This window comes from Carassius auratus, chromosome 15 (assembly GCF_003368295.1).
Source record: "Carassius auratus strain Wakin chromosome 15, ASM336829v1, whole genome shotgun sequence".
In the NCBI taxonomy this organism is placed as follows: domain Eukaryota; kingdom Metazoa; phylum Chordata; class Actinopteri; order Cypriniformes; family Cyprinidae; genus Carassius; species Carassius auratus.
The window spans coordinates 12090270-12109151 of NC_039257.1; the positions used below are offsets into that span (position 1 = coordinate 12090270).

At 36.4% G+C, this 18882-nt stretch overlaps 1 protein-coding gene across 1 annotated transcript; it reads left to right on the top strand.

Moving 5' to 3' along the window:
• Positions 1-1929: 1929 nt before the first annotated feature.
• Positions 1930-15601, top strand: LOC113115119 (alpha-2-macroglobulin-like). Its single transcript, XM_026282419.1, has 35 exons — positions 1930-2078; positions 2252-2432; positions 2537-2693; positions 3338-3390; positions 3505-3525; positions 3912-4077; positions 4169-4253; positions 4323-4440; positions 4545-4665; positions 4752-4861; positions 4944-5111; positions 5204-5437; positions 5549-5761; positions 5864-6013; positions 6614-6748; positions 6963-7038; positions 7718-7841; positions 8164-8389; positions 8460-8586; positions 8665-8786; positions 8885-8936; positions 9015-9098; positions 9179-9355; positions 9455-9530; positions 9689-9845; positions 9936-10010; positions 10089-10251; positions 10340-10533; positions 10615-10827; positions 10949-11067; positions 11251-11332; positions 11525-11617; positions 11711-11816; positions 14868-14939; positions 15052-15601. Exons 1-34 carry the CDS (start codon positions 1993-1995, stop codon positions 14906-14908), a joined length of 4305 nt encoding a protein of 1434 aa, XP_026138204.1. The 5' UTR covers positions 1930-1992; the 3' UTR covers positions 14909-14939; positions 15052-15601.
• Positions 15602-18882: the final 3281 nt, after the last annotated feature.

The following is an 18882-nucleotide window of genomic DNA, read 5'->3' on the forward strand; positions in this document are numbered from 1 at the left end:
GAAGGCTGCAAGGGTTAAGGGTGCCATTTGGTACAGGGCCATGCAAGTGCTGCAAAATCCAGGTTGCGGCTCACTTGACCACAGTAGTTTTGCGGCACTCTTAAGCCTAAAAAAACATGGTTCCACAGTATTTTCCATATATATGTTATCTTAAACATTTTAGCACTTCTGGTTTTCTCTCAGAGTCAATGGGTTTTTTGAAAGTGAGTTTGATTAAATCCCCTAAAATAAGGTCCGTGGTTCACACAAGCTTAAGATACATTCTTAAGTTGCTAATGAGTTGCTAAATGGGACTACAGGCACTGTCAGAGACATATATGGCTTTATCATACACCCGGTGCCAGGCACAATGTTAAGTGTTTTTTTTTTTTTTTTGCTAGTTTCAGCCCGACGCAGTTATCATTTTCATGTCCTGTGTCACATTGTTTAAATAGCAAATGCATTTGTGCGCTCATGGGCATGCTGGCCTGAAAACGAGGTGTGTTCAGGCGCATTATTAGCGTGTTGCTATTTTGAAGCAACTGAAAATAGACTTGGCTTTAGACCAGGTTTTAGTTAGTCAGTTGCACAGTCTATTTCAGTTGCTTTTTTTTTTTTTTTTAAAGAGCGCGTTAGTATCGGGTCCACAACGCATCCACAACCATACACTCTGCTTATTACACACAGACCCACATGGAAAAAATACTATAGTAATTTATAGTAAATACTGTAGTGTTTTTGAACCATTCTATAGTAAAGTACTTGAATTAATTTTGTTGTGGTATTTCTATAGTTGCTGTGGTAATATAACAACTTTAGTAATGTAAACAAATTACTTTACTTTTGAAACATTTAAAGCAGGCAGGGTTAATGTTACAGTGGTACTCAACACTGATTACTGTCAGTCCTTCTTCACTTGAATTAAGGTTATAATACTTTAATTGTAAAGTACAACCACCTCAGAACTGGACTTAAGCAGCTCTTTTAACTTTTTTATTTTACTTTTTAAGGTTAAATACATGTTTAAAATAAGATAAAGTTTAATAGCTTTTTTTTTTATCAAATCTTTGCATAGTCATGACAGGAAACACTGGCATCTGACAATGCATTAAAGAATAATAATAATAATAATTATTGTTTATATATACTTGTTTAGTTGATTTTTCAATATCGTGGTATGCCAGTTTCAATTCTCATATCTGGCACACTGCCTATGTCTCGTCCTCACTCAGTTTAAAGTGCTTCCACACAGCTGAGGTCTTCTGCATTTTTGTTTTCTCTTCCAGATGAACTGTATCATGACGTTCATGATTTTCCACTGTAATTTTATAACGCAGCTCTTTGGAATGTAATACAAATGCATAATTTTAATGAGCTGAGGTTTCAGAAGCTATATTTAAAGAGGTCAAAGGATTTGCAGATATGAAGAAACATTTACTCTGTGTGGGTGTAGGGGATTCTTGACCCTTGATTTCAGTATCGTTTGTTGACTCTGGAAAGAGCCCTAGGAGTATTTGTGTGTGTGTGTGTGTGTGTGTGTGTGTGTGTGTGTGTGCGTGCGTGTGTGTGTGTGTGTGTGTGTGTGTGTGTGTGTGGTTTGTTCAGATGATGATGATGTGTATATTTTACCATTTTGATAAAAACAATATAAAATAAAATCTAAAAATAAATAAAAATGTTCTCGTATAATGGCAGCATAAATACATTATAAACTTTGAGTTGTTAAACTGTCAAATGTTTTGTAAATACCTATATAAGTATTTATTACATAATGTGTCATTTATATTTAGCTGCATAAATAATCATTTTAATATTTACTGTAGCACAGATGTATTTTTCAGGTTTTAGTAGTGCTTATATTACACAGGTTTTCAAACGTTATTGCCTACATGCATGGTTGAATCATTAATCAAGTGATCAATATAAATGTTTTTGAAGAACTACCTTTAGCATGCGACTCCTTTTATAAGAGACGGCTCAGTTTATGTCAAGACCTGGATATCACTCGTCATCATGGATCTGAACATTAGCCCCTGTTGGAAACAGCTCCTTCTGTTCTCTCTCCTTCTTGTCTGTGTCAATGGACAAATGTCAGGGCCGTAAGTAGTGCTTCTATAAAATTTTTATATATAAATCATCTTGATGCTTTTTCTCATTTAAAAAATGGCCAGCTAAATCAACACATTAACTTTGATGTTTTGCAATAAAATCCATTTCAGAAAAAAAAAATCATACTACTCAAAATAATTGAATGCTTATGATATCTTTACAGATCTTTCATGGTGATGTTTCCTGCAGTGATCGAGTCAGGATCTGAGGCCAGACTGTGTGCAAGTCTTCTCAAGCCCAATGAAAGCCTTGTCATGAACATTTATCTGGTTGATGGTAACCAGAGCACTTTACTGCTGCAGGAGAAAGCTGAGGAAGAGTTTCACCGCTGCTTTAACTTCAAGGTCTGCCATCAGCACATTACAATAAATATATTTGTTTCATCATCTAGTTTTTTGAGATAGTCTGTTTGCAGAGGTTGTGAATACATGATAATATTTCTCATCAGGCTCCTCTGATAGAAGCAGAATCTGTTCAGAAAATGAAGGTAGAACTTCAAGGAGAGTCTTTAAAGATGTCTGAAGAGAGAAAAGTCATGTTCAGACCTTACCATCCTCTGACCTTTATCCAGACTGATAAACCCATCTATATTCCAGGACAGACAGGTGAGCTGTGAATTGTTCAAAGTAAAAAAAAAATGTGAATGCTGATGTCATCATACGCCCTGCTTGACAAAGTGTCAAATGTGTACAGTGTAAAACGATGCAGTGCTTATAAAAAAAGGTGCCCAATCACGTGCCTCTTTATTTAGGAGCTTCGGGCAGTCACAGATATACCGTACATTGTATAAACAGTCGTTTTAGCTTTTGAAATAAAAAATGTCAAATATTGATGGAAAACACGCAGGAAGAGTGTGTTTTATTCTTATCTTTTTAGTCACCATAAACGTCCATCCAGGAAAAACCTGATAGTACAGTCTGCAATAAAACGAGGATGTGCAGAGCGGGAGCAGTTGTGTAAACAGGTCGTCATGCTAGTGTATTCTTGCAGTCAATGACACTGACTCCACAAATATGCAAATAGACCATTAAACTCAGGACTTAGAAATGCACAGTGGGAAACATAAGATAATGAATATAATCTTGAGTGAATCATGAGCATCGAAACATTTTAAGCAAGATAAACCAAGACTCTATTCAGGACAAACTGGATGGTGCAATCAGGATTAGCAGTCCATTAGATCTGAAATATTGGTTATCACAATAAAAAACATTATAATTATGTTTATCACACATTTTTGTTTTCACAGTGAATTTTAGAGTTGTTACCATGGATAAAAACTTTTCACCGCTTGATCAGCAGGTTGTGATTTATTTATCTCTTCTTTATTTTTAAATATGTTCAACACACAAACATCTTGGCTTTTAGTCATGTAAGTTTTACAAATTGTTTAATTACACTTTGCTTTTCTTACAGTATAGTACAGTGATACTTGAGGTAAGAACACAAACCTTCTGTATTCATGACAAGCACAACACTGACTTTTATTTTTGCAGTTATTGTGTTTTCAGTAATAATCAATGTTGCCAGGTATTTTAACACAGTTGTGGGTTGTTTTTCTTTTTTGCGGGTTTAAGTGACACCAATACCTGACATTTATCCCCTGGCATGTGAATTTTACTATGGGAACACCATAGTATTTTACCCTCTAAAAGTTTTACAGGGGGACCCCCTGAGCTAATTTTGGGCTAGCTTTGATTATCAATTAGGCAAGTTTTATTGTGAAAACCTGGCAACCCTGGTAATTATGTATTTGTTATTTTTTGGGCAGAATATGTGTAGTTGGCTGTTACTAACTTCACTTTGTGTTTGGTATTAAATAGGACAGTAAAGGTAACAGAATTGGTCAATGGACAAATGTTTCTTCAACAAGGTGGATTTTGCAGCGTTCTTATGAATTAAACCCGGAAGGCTGTCAAGGCATATACAAACTGAAGGCTTACATTGGTGACAGGATGATATCACATGATTTTGAGATGAAAAAATATGGTAAGTCATAACAAATTATTTGCATTATTTGCATGGGACAAGTTTCGTAAAAAATCCTAATGTTATTAATAATAAATTTCGTCCTCTGTAGTTTTGCCTAAGTTTGAAGTTATTGTGACGGCACCGAAGACAGTGAGTATAGATGATGAGTCAATGGCAGTTGAAGTTTGTGCAAAGTAAGTAGCATCTTTACTGAAACATATTAAAAGCATAAAGTCCTTCTTTGACTTGTACATGTTTTACAGATACACATACGGGCAGCCTTTATCTGGTAAATCATGGGTGAAAGTGTGTCGTAATATTCAACGCTACTCTTACTGGCGTGACAAACACAGTCCAATATGTGTGAATGAAACCACTGAGGTTTGTCAGTGCAGTACCAAAAGTGTCATATGGCATTTATTTCCTAAATCCAGATTATTAAATTACTCTAATGTATTGTGTTTGTGTTCATTCATTTCCATTAGATGAAAAGGACAGGCTGTGCCATCCATACCTTAGATCTATCTGCCTTTTTAAACTCCACATATGAGAATCAACTGGAAAATTCTCTTCATGTTGAAGCAACAGTCACAGAAGAAGGAACAGGTGAACTATTAATTACTGAAATGAGTTTTAAAACTGATGTCATTAAAATGCAAGTTACACACTGACCATCTATTTGTATTTCACAGAGATCACCATGACAAAATCTGAAACTATTTCTCTCACTTATGAAATCGGCAAATGCACTCTTACTGACCTGCCCAAAACATATGAACATGGATCAGTTATAGAAGGAAAAGTAAGTCTAAAATCAGGTTCTCAGTTTAATAGCATTGATATGTACAGAATCATTTATTCCTCCAAAACCTTATTTTAAACAGATCAAACTCTCAAATTTCAAAGGTGCACCAATACAAAACAAAGTAGTTTATCTTTTGGAGGGATCCTGGTCTTCAAAACTGCTCCTAAATCTCACTACAGACAGCGATGGACTGGCCAGCTTCTCTCTTAATACATCTAGTCTTCCTAAAGAAGACATTAATCTGATGGTATGACAGTTACTGCTCATCCAACAAGTGTTTGATCAGTTAATATTTTGATAACATAAAAATATTGGCACATTCTTTTTCTTTTTTTCCAGGCGAGTGTGTATCCAAAGTTTCATTATCATGGTTACAAAAGACCTTCCTTCTCTACGGACAGAAAAACAGTTAATCTTTTCCAGTCTGCCACTCCATACACCCCATCATTAAGTGAACTAATCATAGAAAACATTGAGCAACCATTAAAGTGTGATGCTGAGTTTACAGTGACCATCAAGTATTATTTTATTGGAGAGACTGCTAAAGACTTCAAAACTGACATTGTCTATATGGTGAGAATGTGCAGAATGTACACTGATACACTGTTGAATTCATTGTTTGTTAACAGTATTAACTGGCTGCACTGGTCAGTTTGTCATTGGAGTGTCATCTGTCTGTTTCAGGTCTTGTCCAGAGGAGTGATCGTTCATCATGGATATGAGAAGGTTGAAGTCAAGTCTTCTAATGGAGCAGCAAGTGGCACAATGTCATTCAAACTGTCTGTTGGTGCAGATCTAGCTCCTGCAGTGCAGATTCTGGCCTACTGTGTTCTGCCCAGTGAAAATGTTGTTGTTCATAGCACAAAATTTGACATTGAAAAGTGTTTCAAAAACAAGGTATGAAAAAAAAAGAAAAAAGAAAACCCATTTTCCCATTTACACAATCACGCTCATTCTGATTCAATAATGAAATGACTCACCCTACTGTTGTCGTCACAGGTTTCTCTGCAGTTTTCTCCCTCTAGAGCAGTTCCTGGTGAGAAAAACACTCTCCATCTCTCAGCTCAGCCTGGTTCACTGTGCGGCCTCAGTGCTGTAGATCAGAGCGTCCTGATCCTGGAGTCAGGAAAACGTCTGGATATTGAAAAGGTATAAAGGCTTTAAGATGCTAGTTACTACTATGTTCATCATTATTGTTTAAGATGACATGGGTGTTAAAAGAATAGTTCACCCAAAAATGAAAATATATGTAGTGTACTGGCTCTTCCAAACCTCATAATGACAGTAAATGAGTGTTAAAATTTTGACGCAAAATACAGTGCATCCATTTCATCATAAAAAGTACTCCACATGGCTCCGGTGGGTTAATAAAAGCTTTCTGAAGCAAATCGATGCATTTGAATCAGCAAAATATCCATATTTACAACTTTATAAACCGTAATCTCTAGCTTCCGCTGTCATACATGTCTTTATGAAAGAGTGGCATTTTAGCGGATGTTGTAGGATGTAGGTAAACGCAGAACGTGCAAGCACAGAGGAGAGAGCAAAACAAAACACTGGACACAAATTAGAAGATGGAGGATTTAGATATAAGCCAAGAGATGACTGTTTTTCTTTTGCTATAATTAAAAACTAGACTAGCAGAGAGACTAGCATATTCTGGAATGCCACTCTCTCGTGAACATGTGTACAACAGTTAGTAGACTCTAGAGATGATGGTTATTTATTGTGGATGTGCTCTCATCACAGATCTTCAATATGCTGCCAGTACAATCAGTATCAGATTATCCTTACAGCGTTGAAGATAAGAGGGAGTGTCTGGGATGGCAGGCTGTGAGTCTCCATCGAGCTGTACTGACACACAAAGCCTATGAATCCTTAAAGGTAACAAAAGGATTAATATGTGTAACTGCAGTAGATTAGGTGAGTAACTACATGCATAAATATATCAATGCATGTGCTTAAAATTCCTCTTAGTTTATATATATATATATATATATATATATATATATATATATATATATATATATATATAGTATATTTTTTTTATTTTTTTTTTTACTTCTGTTACATGTGGTTCATCATTGCTGTTGGATAGAGTGTGGGTCTGAAAATGGCAACAAATTTGGCTGTGCGAGTCTCTCTGTGTCCAGTAAATATAGGAAAATTTTTAGGTAATATTTGTTATATATGTATGAGTTCATTCAGACATCCATTTGCTATCAATAATTTAATATGACTGGAATTCACCATTATTAACCAATTTTTCACTGCAAAAGCACATATGTATGACTCTTTATTTGTTTTGTGATAATCGTGACAGTTGTCTGATCTGTAAAATCAGAGGTTTTCAAAATTTGGGACATCAAAGAACTGCTCGAAAGAGCTGCACCACCCAAAATGTAAAGGCCCATTTATTCTGTGAGAAAAGTGTAAATGTATGAAGATAACATGTTAAAGTTTAGTTTACTGGCTTTTATATTCTTATTTTACTTATTATTATACTTTGGATTATGTTGACAGTGTATCTGTTTCTTCACACTATTTGATATGTTAGATGTACAAAGCTCACTTACATTTTTGTTAAATTCAACTTTTTTATGTATAAATTATTAGGCCCCATGATTTAAATTAATAAGCATATAAAAAAAAAAAAATTGAAATAAATAGTTACAGTATAAACAATACAAGATATTGTAGGGTTAATGTTGTGAACACAGAATACAGTTTAGATATTTCAGAAAATATATAATGTGATAGAGATACAAATTTGTGATTTTGTACAGTATTTGTGTACAAAATTGCTACATGTCCTGATTTAAGTGTCACATCTTTACCTGTGCTTTATTTCAGTTGAAGATTCAATATCATATGATTCTCTAATGGATTTTAATATGAATAAGGGAGACTCTTCAGTTGAAGTGACAGTTCGTACTTTCTTTCCTGAAACATGGATTTGGCAACTTGCTGCAGTTGGGTTAGTGACAATATTTTTAACTGTTAACATAATTTAATATCATATTAAAACCACAATAACTGTAATGCTTCTCTTGGCACTGCACATCCAATTAGTTTTTGTTAAGAATACATAAATTCACTTGTAAACAAATGTTTGAATTGGACTGATTTGTATTCATATAAACACAACTTTCATTAGATTCATTCAGATTGATGAAAATTAGACAAACTAGAGAACTACTTTGAATCAGATAGTCAGTGTTTTATATCTGTGCTGAATGTTGTAAAAGCAAAACAGCATAATAAAAGGCCAATCAAATACTTGTGTAATATCAACACAGAGACTCTGGATCAGCTCAGGTTCCTGTGACGGTTCCTGACACCATCACCACTTGGGAGACGGAGGCCTTCTGTCTGTCCTCCAAAGGTCTGGGTCTGGCTCCTCCTGCTCAGCTGACAGTTTTCCAGCCCTTCTTCCTGGAGCTCTCTCTGCCTTACTCCATCATCCGTGGGGAGATCTTTGAGCTGAAGGCCACTGTCTTCAACTATCTGTCCAAGTGCATCATGGTGAGACTTCAGACTCAGTCTTATTCAATCATATCAAATATGCCACTAATCAGGTGAGTTTGATTGACAGGTTAAAGTGACTCCAGCTCCTTCCTCAGACTACACTCTCAAAGCCTCCTCTGAGGAACAGTATTCATCCTGTCTGTGTGCTAATGGAAGAAAAACCTTTAAATGGATCCTCACTCCTTCTGTTCTTGGTGAGTTTTCCAGTCTGAATCATTGTTTCTCTGTGTTTGTGTATGTTTGTATCTTCACGTACATGTCTTGTGTTGTAGGAGTCTTGAATATTACAGTCAGTGCAGAGGCTGAGTCGTCCCAGACTGTGTGTGACAATGAGATTGTGAGCGTGCCAGAGAGAGGACGCATTGACACAGTCACACGAAGTCTGCTTGTGCAGGTCAGCGCACGTCAAACAGCTCTCAGACGTCATTTCTTCATGATCCTAATGCTGCTTATGTCAGTATGATGTGTTGATGTTACTGTTTTATGCTGCAGGCTGAAGGAACTGAGAAGACAGAGACCTACAGCTGGTTACTGTGTCCAAAGGGTTTGTCTACAGACAATATTTAGCATCATAGTGTTTCTCTGCTGATCACTGATGTGTTTCTGTCTCTCTGGTTCATAGGTGACAGTCTCACAGAGGAAGTGGATCTGAATCTTCCTAAAGATGTGATAAAGGGATCAGCCAGATCCTCTGTTTCAGTCATTGGTAACATTTACATACACAAGCAGAAATGAGGAGTTTGTGTTTCTAAAATGTAATGAGTTTCACTGGTGTTTGGTTTTTAGGGGACATACTGGGTCGTGCACTGACAAATCTTCACGGATTACTACAGATGCCGTACGGCTGTGGAGAACAAAACATGGCTATTCTTTCTCCCAATATTTACATTCTGCAGTATCTGGAAAACACAGAGCAGCTCACTTCAGCCATCAGAGAGAGAGCCACCGGCTTCCTTAAGAGTGGTGAGAGAAATGAGTCAGGTCAAGAAAATAAGTCTTGACACTTTTGACGTCAGACACACTTAATCAACCTAAACATTTAATCACTATCAAACTTAACAGGATACCAGAGACAACTGAACTACAGACATACTAGTGGTGGATACAGCACATTTGGACATGGAGATGAGAATACATGGTAAATATTTGTAACTTTTTACTCTCACTTTTTCCTAAATAGTTACAAAGTTAAAATATTAAGCAGATAGGTGGTATTTATTTTTTATATTTTATGTACAGATTTAATTAACTAAAACAACTTACGATATTATTTAATTTATAACTTTAAAACACCAGGTTGACTGCCTTTGTCCTGAGGTCTTTTGGCAAAGCGCAGAAATACATATTTATTGATCCACAAATTATTCAGAGTGCAAAGGAATGGTTAATAAGCAGACGGGATTCAGACGGCTGTTTTATCCAACAGGGAAGTTTGTTCAACAACAGAATGAAGGTGTGCTATTGGTCACTAAACATTATCACAGAAACAATCTATCTCTAACAAAAATGTTTTACTTAATGTTCCTCTAATATAAAACTGCAGGGTGGAGTGAATGATGATGTGACTATCACAGCCTACATTACTGCATCACTACTTGAACTAGAAACTCCAGTCACAGTAAGTTCATCTACAGGAAACACAGTATAAACTCTGAAAATTACGCTCCCAGCTGCTGTTTCTCTGTTTTTGTCTCAGGATCCTGTCGTCAGTAAAGGTTTGTCCTGCTTGAGGTCTGTCATTGAGGATGTCAAAAACACTTACACCACTGCTCTGCTCGCCTACACCTTCAGTCTGGCTAAAGACACAGACACTCGACAGCAGCTTTTCAAGAAACTGGAGGATGTTGCTATTTCAGATGGTAAGATATTTGTTTCTGATGACTTTCTGTTGTCCTATATGACTATACTTTTTTATACTGGTGTCTCTTTTGCCCATGTGTCCTAAAGGGTCTCATCTCCACTGGTCTCAGTCTGCTTCTGCTGATGACTCTGATTCTCTGGCAGTGGAGATCAGCTCATATGTGCTGCTAGCTGTTCTCTCTGCTGATTCACTCACTACAGCTGATCTGGGCTTTGCTAACAGGATTGTCAGCTGGCTTGTGAAGCAGCAGAATGCCTATGGAGGATTCTCCTCCACACAGGTGACTCAAACTACTCAAATCAAACACATGATTGCTGAATAATGGGTAAAAGACACATTACTGAACACATTTATTTCTCAGGACACAGTGGTGGCTCTTCAGGCTCTGTCTTTGTATGCTACCAAAGTGTTCAGCTCTGACGGCTCCAGCACAGTGACTGTACAGTCAGCAGCAGACACTCACCTCTTTGATGTCAATCAGGACAATAAGTTACTGTACCAGGAGAAGCAGCTGCAGGACGTCCCAGCCAAATACAGCATTGAAGTGAATGGCTCAGCCTGTGTGTCTGTGCAGGTCTGTAGTGCATTCAGCTTCATTGACTCAATCTCTCTCTTTTTTTTTCTTAGCATTTTGCTGCTGTTCTGTTATGATATGAATCTTTTTTTTTTTTTTTTGTTCATGTTGACTCTCTCAGGTGGCTCAGTTCTACAACATCCCGACTCCTACTGAAGCTAAAACACTGAGCATTGATGCAAAGATTGAGGGAGATTGCAAAACACTGGGACAAAATTTCCTTTTGAACTTCACTGTCAAGTAAAAACAGATTTAGATTTTTTTTTATGGCTACTGTTTCTTTTATTATATATAGATACCTCTTTAGTGAATGCCTAAAATCATTAATTCCTTGGATAAAAAAATTATGCATTTGCTAGTTTAAGTGTATAAGTTGTGCTCCTGATTCTTTGTGTTGTTAGCATTAAATTTATCTTTTTTAAGATATCATGGTCCCCAGGAGACGACTAACATGCTGATTGTGGATATTAAACTTTTATCAGGATTCACAGCTGACACATCATTGGTGAGTTCAGGTACATAAAATTATTTTGCATTAAGACAAACATTTTTTACACATTTTTAGTACTGCTTTTTTAGTACACATTTTTAGTACAAACTTTTTTTATGTTAGCTTTACTTTGCAAAAACTGAAGAAAAAAAAACACTTAGTCATCATCATCATATTTTCATACTAGTAATTCTATTTTCCCTATAGCTTAGAATGTCAATTGGTTCAGCAGTCCTTGCTCAGAAGTATGTGGAGCGGGTCGACACAAAAGAAGACCATGTCCTAGTTTATTTAACAGAGGTAGATAAATAATAACAATTATAAAATTAGTTTGTATTTAATAATTTCCATGACTAGTACTGTATATATGTATTTTTGTTTATCCTCCTGCAGATTCCAAAACATATTTCTATGAATTACATGATGCAAATGAAACAGGTTCTTCCAGTGAAGAATCTCAAGCCAGCCGTGGTCAAAGTGTATGATTACTACCAAACAAGTAAGATTTTATTTTAACATTCAGAAATAAATGTAAAAGTACACAGTTTAATGCCATTTTGATTAAATAAATAAATTACAAAGCATGTAATTCATAAACTCTTTACTTTTAATAGTGTACCTTGTCTTTTGTGTTTTTGACACAAAGCCATGCTGAATTAACTTACCATCAGCTGGCATGCTCATTTATTAATCATATTACTTCACTGCGTGTGTGTGTGTGTGTGTGTGCATGCGGGCGTGTGTGTAAAAACTTGCTTTACTACAGTGAGCGATAAACTTTTTCAGTAACACCTTATGATAACTTTCATTAATAAATAAAAAATTGAAAACAAATCATTACTTAATATATGTTCACTTATCTAATGTGCTTGTCAATTTTAACTAATGAACATTACCAAATGATTAACAGATCATTATTTATTGTAAATTGAAATGCATACAAATGTCATTAAACTTTCAATTGATGTGATCATGCATGTTTTAAAAATCTTCAAATGATTTTGACTGATAGTTTACAATGATTAAAAGCTTCATTAATTAACCATTTACAAACGTTATATAATGCTTAACTGATCATTAGTTATTATTCACAAATGTCATTTAACTTTCAATGCGTTAAACTTTAAGTTTAAAAAACGTAAGTAGAATATGTTAATTACATTTGTCTTTATTTTAGATGGTAGTTTAAGCAAGATTATGCAAGTTTTATTTGAAAACGTTAGATAGTAAATAAGACACAATTAGACAATATTTGAATAAAATAATAATAATGAGAAGAAATACATATTTGCAACAACTGGTAGAGTGCCTAATGCTGCACGCATGCGCACTGTTGTCAAGGTAACATTTGGTCAGTCATTCCCTTTGCCAAGAGAGTTCCAAATAATTATATGAGACAGTAATGCCCTACATCCTTCCAAAAAACACAGTTTAAGGGCTCTCCCCATCGAAGGGGGTAGAGGATAGGGATACTCACTTTTGTTTGGAATTCGCCCATTATAAAACAGATAATTCCGGTCCTTGATTCTGATTGGTTGACCCATGTTCGAAGCTGTTGTAAATTAAACTACAAACTGTAATGTATTCAAGTGTGATACATGATGATGTAAGTGTATAACATAAAAAAAGCATGTGACATGTAAGAACAAGGAGGTAGATAAAACATGAGAGTTCTAGAGTCATAGCGTGTCATCTCATTTAATGATTCAAAAACAACAATACATAAACATACACCTTTGTTTACTTCTGTTTGATGCTCAGCAACCACTTTGTTAGAACCCCAACTGTTTCTGAGGAACTACATAGCTGCGTCCCAAATGGCGCACTATAGACTATTCATTCATACACTATGTACTTATGCATTATGAACTCAACCATGTGGTGTATGAATTATATAAAGTTATTTTGTCATTCATAATCAGAGACTGATAGCCCTACCCCTTCGCTAAGTAATTAAAGCTGTGACAGATGAGGGCATGAAGTGTCCAACATTCCACAGTTTTTCTTGGTTAGTTAAGTGCATCACCCAGGGATTTAAAACATAAAAAAATATAATGCTTACAACACATTTCGTGGGGGTGAAAGTGAAAGTGACGTAAGATTCAGCCAAGTATGGTGACCCATACTAAGAATTCATTATCTGCAGTTAACCCTTCCAAAGTGGACACACACAGCAGTGATCATACACACACACTGTGAACACACACCCGGAGCAGAGGGCAGCCATTTATGCTGCAGCGCCCGGGGAGAAGTTGGGGGTTCGGTGCCTTACTCAAGTGCACCTTAGTCATGGTATTGCTGGCCCGGGACTCTAACCCACAACCCTAGGAGTCATACTCTCTAACCACTAGGCCATGACTTCCCAAAACAAACAAGCATAAAAGTGTTAAATAAAAACTACGAATATGGCAGGTAGAGAGAGCAATTTGAGTGATAAATAATCAATGTCTAACCTGATGAAAAATATTAATTCAATGTTATACGTTATATTTCAGCTGTAGCAACACTGTAAACTTTTTTAATGATACATTAAGTCATTAACTTTTAAATGCATCATGCAAACACATGAGCAGAGTTTTCAACATGATAGACCCACGACTAGCAGATCAACGTGCCTCTTCATTCTCTCCAATACAGTAGGAAATAAAATTTAAATGGAATGAAAAATAAAAATTTGGATGATGTTAACTGAGAAAAGATGACTGAGAGTGCAGTTTAAACAGTAACGGAATGCACGTAACTAAGCAACAGAGCAACCGTTAAAGAAGCAGCTACGACAAAGTAGTAGTGTATGTCCCAAAGCTTGTGTGCTATTCTTCTACATGCTCAAAAGTACAAATTCAATGTTATAAATTCACAGTAAATCACAGCTTCTTAGGGCTTATTGCTTTAATTATAGTCATATATCTGGTCTGTTTGATGTATAGACTTCTATTATTTGCACATCTTAAATCATTTATTAATTATTTGTTAATGTTTTTGCAGTATCCAATCTAAAGTGGAAACTATTTATCAATTGTAAATGTTTAAAAACATTTACTTATCATTAATACCTTTATGAGCAGTCATTTTGATGGCAAAAACAACCAGAGCTTACCCAATTTCACATCTTCAAATTGATCCCTGTACACTCCTGACCAGTTCCCCAACCTTAAACTTTCCTGTACGACCAAACCTGTCCCTAACTCTAACCGTGTCACACCTCAACAGCAGCAGTTGTTCGTAAAAAGCTTTTAATCATTTTATAAGATCTGATACAATTATTTGTAGATTTTCAAGATGTCCATGATATGAATTAGAAGTTTAATGACATTTGTAAGCATTTAAATTTACATGAAATGTTAATTATTAGGTAATGTTTAATACATGTATTAATAAACATTAACAAGGCATATTATTTCACATTTCTAGATATGAGAATATATATAACTAATGGTTCATTAAGCATTACATAATGTTTGTTAATGTTTTATTAATGAAAGTTATTATAAAGTGTTACCACTGCTATTCTACTCCTAATTTGTGTGTTGATGTAATCTTCTTCCTTCAGGTGATCAGTCAGAGACAGAGTACTCCTTCCACTGTCAATGAGGTCATCACCTTCAGTTCTGCAGCTCATAATGTGAGCAGTTATTCTCAGTGCCATTGGTTTATTTTATTTCTCATTTTCCATTTGCATTTTCAAATGTGTAATCAGCGGCACTCACAATTTTATTTGTAATTTTTTCTTTTAGCAGAATGTGTTTGATCTCATCATAGAAAATTATGAAACCACCAAAATATTGTACAATAAACTGTAACGTCTTCAGAACATCCCAGGAAAAAGCTGCTCTATAAATCTATGCTGCCTTCTAAAATCGATCAGGTGAAGGAGACAGGAATAGAAGCTGACATTGGATTCAGACATGCCTTGCTGCCTTCCTTCCTTGGAATGCATCCTCCAAAGGCAGCATTTTTCAGCTTTCGGGTGCAGCCAGGGATAAAGTGCTTCTAAATACTCTTTTCCTAAATCCTCTGTTCTAAAGCCTATGACCAACCAATCAAAATTAGCTATCTTGAAGGACATTTTTTCTCTCTTGTTGGACTGCAAGGAGACGAGGAATGAATATGAAGGAATGAGGAAGCATCCAGGAGAGCTATGAGTGAGAATGCATAGGTGTATGCTTATGCAGAAGTCTTGTTTTATTTTGGAAAACCTGATGCATGTAAAAATTCTCCTCCCCTGCCATCATTTTGTTTCACCTTTGCAGTTGAAATAAATCATATAGATCTCATAAATTTCAACAGGGCATCTTGCTTTATTGATATTTAATATGAATGTCTTAAAACTATGGCAGATCCCATAAGCATGGCTGATGATGCTTTGAAGCGACGCTTGAGTGATTAAAAAATATTCCAGTGTACAAATAAGCATTCCTATGATTCCGTCATCCTCCATGCCAGCCCCTCTTTAATGGAATGCTTATGTTTTGAAGTTCAGTGAAGTTTAAAAAAAATCATAAAAGTGATGCAAAAGCAACTAAATAGTATAAAAAAGGTGCAATTAAAAGCAATTTATCTGCAAACCAAATGTTTTAATAAAAACAAGAGGGGAAAGCATTGATGTGTACACTGAATATGGTGACAGTAAAGTGTGTTACAGCTAATTTATTGAATGTATTACAATATAATTTTTTTTAATTATTATTATTTTAAGTTACTGATTTTTTTATGCATATAAAATACAAACATTTGTTCAAACTAAGTGTTGTAGGATAAACAGAGACCATTGATGTGCAAATTGAATTTAGTGACACTACAGTTCGTAACATTGAAGTTGTTGACAAGTTATTGATCCAGGAAATTCGAATATGTGAATATCCATCTTTTTCTTCCTTTAAAAGCAGGTGTTGAGATTTGTACATCTTATGGGTCTAGCTTCTGCTCTCATCTGCATCCAGCTATTTTTAGCTGTACAAAACAGCTCGTTTCATTGCTTGATATCGAAAACTGCTGTATCTTACCATATTATTTTAATGTATTAACAATTATGAACACTGGTTTGTAGTGCAAACAGTTTTACTGTTTACAGCATTTTGTTATTCGGTTAAGGCTAAAAGGCTATTTATCAAAATTATTGCTAGGAACAATTTGATAGATGCTGGATATTGGTAGGGACCTATCAGCTCAGGTTCCTGTCACAGTTCCTGACACCATCACCTCTTGGGAGACAGAGGCCTTCTGTCTGTCCTCCAAAGGTCTGGGTCTGGCTCCTCCTGCTCAGCTGACAGTTTTCCAGCCCTTCTTCCTGGAGCTCTCTCTGCCTTACTCCATCATCCGTGGGGAGATCTTTGAGCTGAAGGCCACTGTCTTTAACTATCTGTCCAAGTGCATCATGGTGAGACTTCAGACTCAGTCTTATCCAATCATATCAAATATGCCACTAATCAGGTGAGTTTGATTGACAGGTTAAAGTGACTCCAGCTCCTTCCTCAGACTACACTCTCAAAGCCTCCTTGATGAACAGTATTCATCCTGTCTGTGTGCTAATGGGTGTGCTAAAAACCTTTAAATGGATCCTCACTCCTTCTGTTCTTGGTGAGTTTTCCAGTCTGAATCATTGTTTCTCAGTGTTTGGACCCTCTAACTCTAGCACTCTCTATTCTAATTATATTCTTTAAAAAAGACTTGCACTCTATTCATTTACTGCTTGTTTTCTTACAAACTTGTTTTCTTGCTTTCTAATCTTTTTTATTCTGTATTTTTATAATTTTGTATTATATATGTTTTCTTTTCATTATACAATTAACAAAATAAAAAACCTCTAACACTATTTGCTCTATTTTTTTTCTATTCTATTCTATTATCTCTTTTCTTTTCTTTTTATTCATTATAATATTTTAAAACCCCTTGCTATGTGTACTGCGTTAAGTTAAATAAGACTTATAGCACTTGTATATCATTGATCTTTTGTTGATATTGATTGCTTCCATTGTCCTCATTTGTAAGTAGCTTTGGGGGTGGTGAGGAGAGAGGGAGGGAAATGAGAGGCGGAAAGGGGAGAGACTGAAGAATTGAATATGGATTAGAGGGATGAATATTCTACGCGCAGAACTGATTGAACTGATTGACTGATTCATGATGGCGGCAGTGTTGATGAGAGCCGCTGGTGGAGGCTCGGCTTGCCCCCGTACAAAACCTGCAATTTATAAAACGGACAATGGGAAGGTGATAGTGGAAGATGAACTGTTAAATTTCATCGTGGTTAAAATGAAGACGTTAAGCCATGATGAGATTGTTTTGCTAGCAACTAATAACTTTTCAACTGAGTGGATAGAGGAGTCTAAGCGGCTTTTGTTTGATGTATGCCCGGATACCACGCTACGCTGTATTGGACATATGGATGCCTCGGCGTTGCTTAGCAGAATGGAGCAGCTGAACCAAGAAGTTTCTGGCCTGAGGAGGGCATTGCAAATACAGGCAGAAGTGGGTGAAAACTTGTGGACAATTGTTGCGACCATGGATCGCCGAGTGACAGCGGTGCAAACGCACTGCACATCGGGTTTTGATATAGGGGCTGATGGCAATGTGACATGCGAAGGGATGTCGGGGCGTGCAGGCCCTGATCGGCAGGAGGAGTTAACAACGTCTCCTGCTGGGAAGTCTTGTCACCTGGGTCTGGATACTGAGATCGCCAGTAGCTCATGTGGGGGGGTGAAGGGACTGGAGGGTTCCGCTCAACAGCTATATATACCGCTCTATATGAACATTAGTGTTGCGTCTTACCCAGACAGCAAACTGACTACGAAACGCATCCGCCGCGGAGGTACAGTGAACTCCGGAACGGATCCAGAAAGCGGATCCGAAACTGCGTCCACTTGCACTTCGCCGCGGTGGCGGCTCGCGGATCCGGTCCGACACCGCCGCGGTCCCTTTGCGTATCCGTACATAAATGGGTACATCCGCCCCGGCTTCGCTTTGGATCCGCGAATGAGCCGCATATCCGCTCCGGGTCCGTTTTGGACCCGGTCATATGAGCATCGTATCCGGCCCGGACCCGTTCATAAAATTCCGTCTGCAATGCCACTTTTTTCCACCACACTGCCTGATAACATCCTCTTCATCCAAAATTCATGCTGCGAATCCAGTGTGTGAACGTGATTGAACTGTGCCTTGTTAAAGATGCCAGGAGAAGAAATAGCTGTGAAATCCGAGTCTTGAAGTGTCTCTGGGTTTTGGTATGTGATACATTAGGCTGCATTACATTTTGCTGACGCATTTTTAACCAAAGCGACTAACATGCTAGCCTACACAGTTTTCTTTTTAAGGCAATTCTATCAACAATGATATATATATATATATATATATATATATATATATATATATATATATATATATATATATATATATATATATATATATATATATATATAATGTAGAGTACAAAAAGACCATCAGTGAGTGCTGTTTTTAAACAGTGTCAGTTCTAAGTGATAGGATCAGCAAGACTAGTTGTAAGTACTACAAGAGGAGATGTTTTCTGATTATAATGAAATTCTGGGAAATGGGAATGTGTTTTATATCTG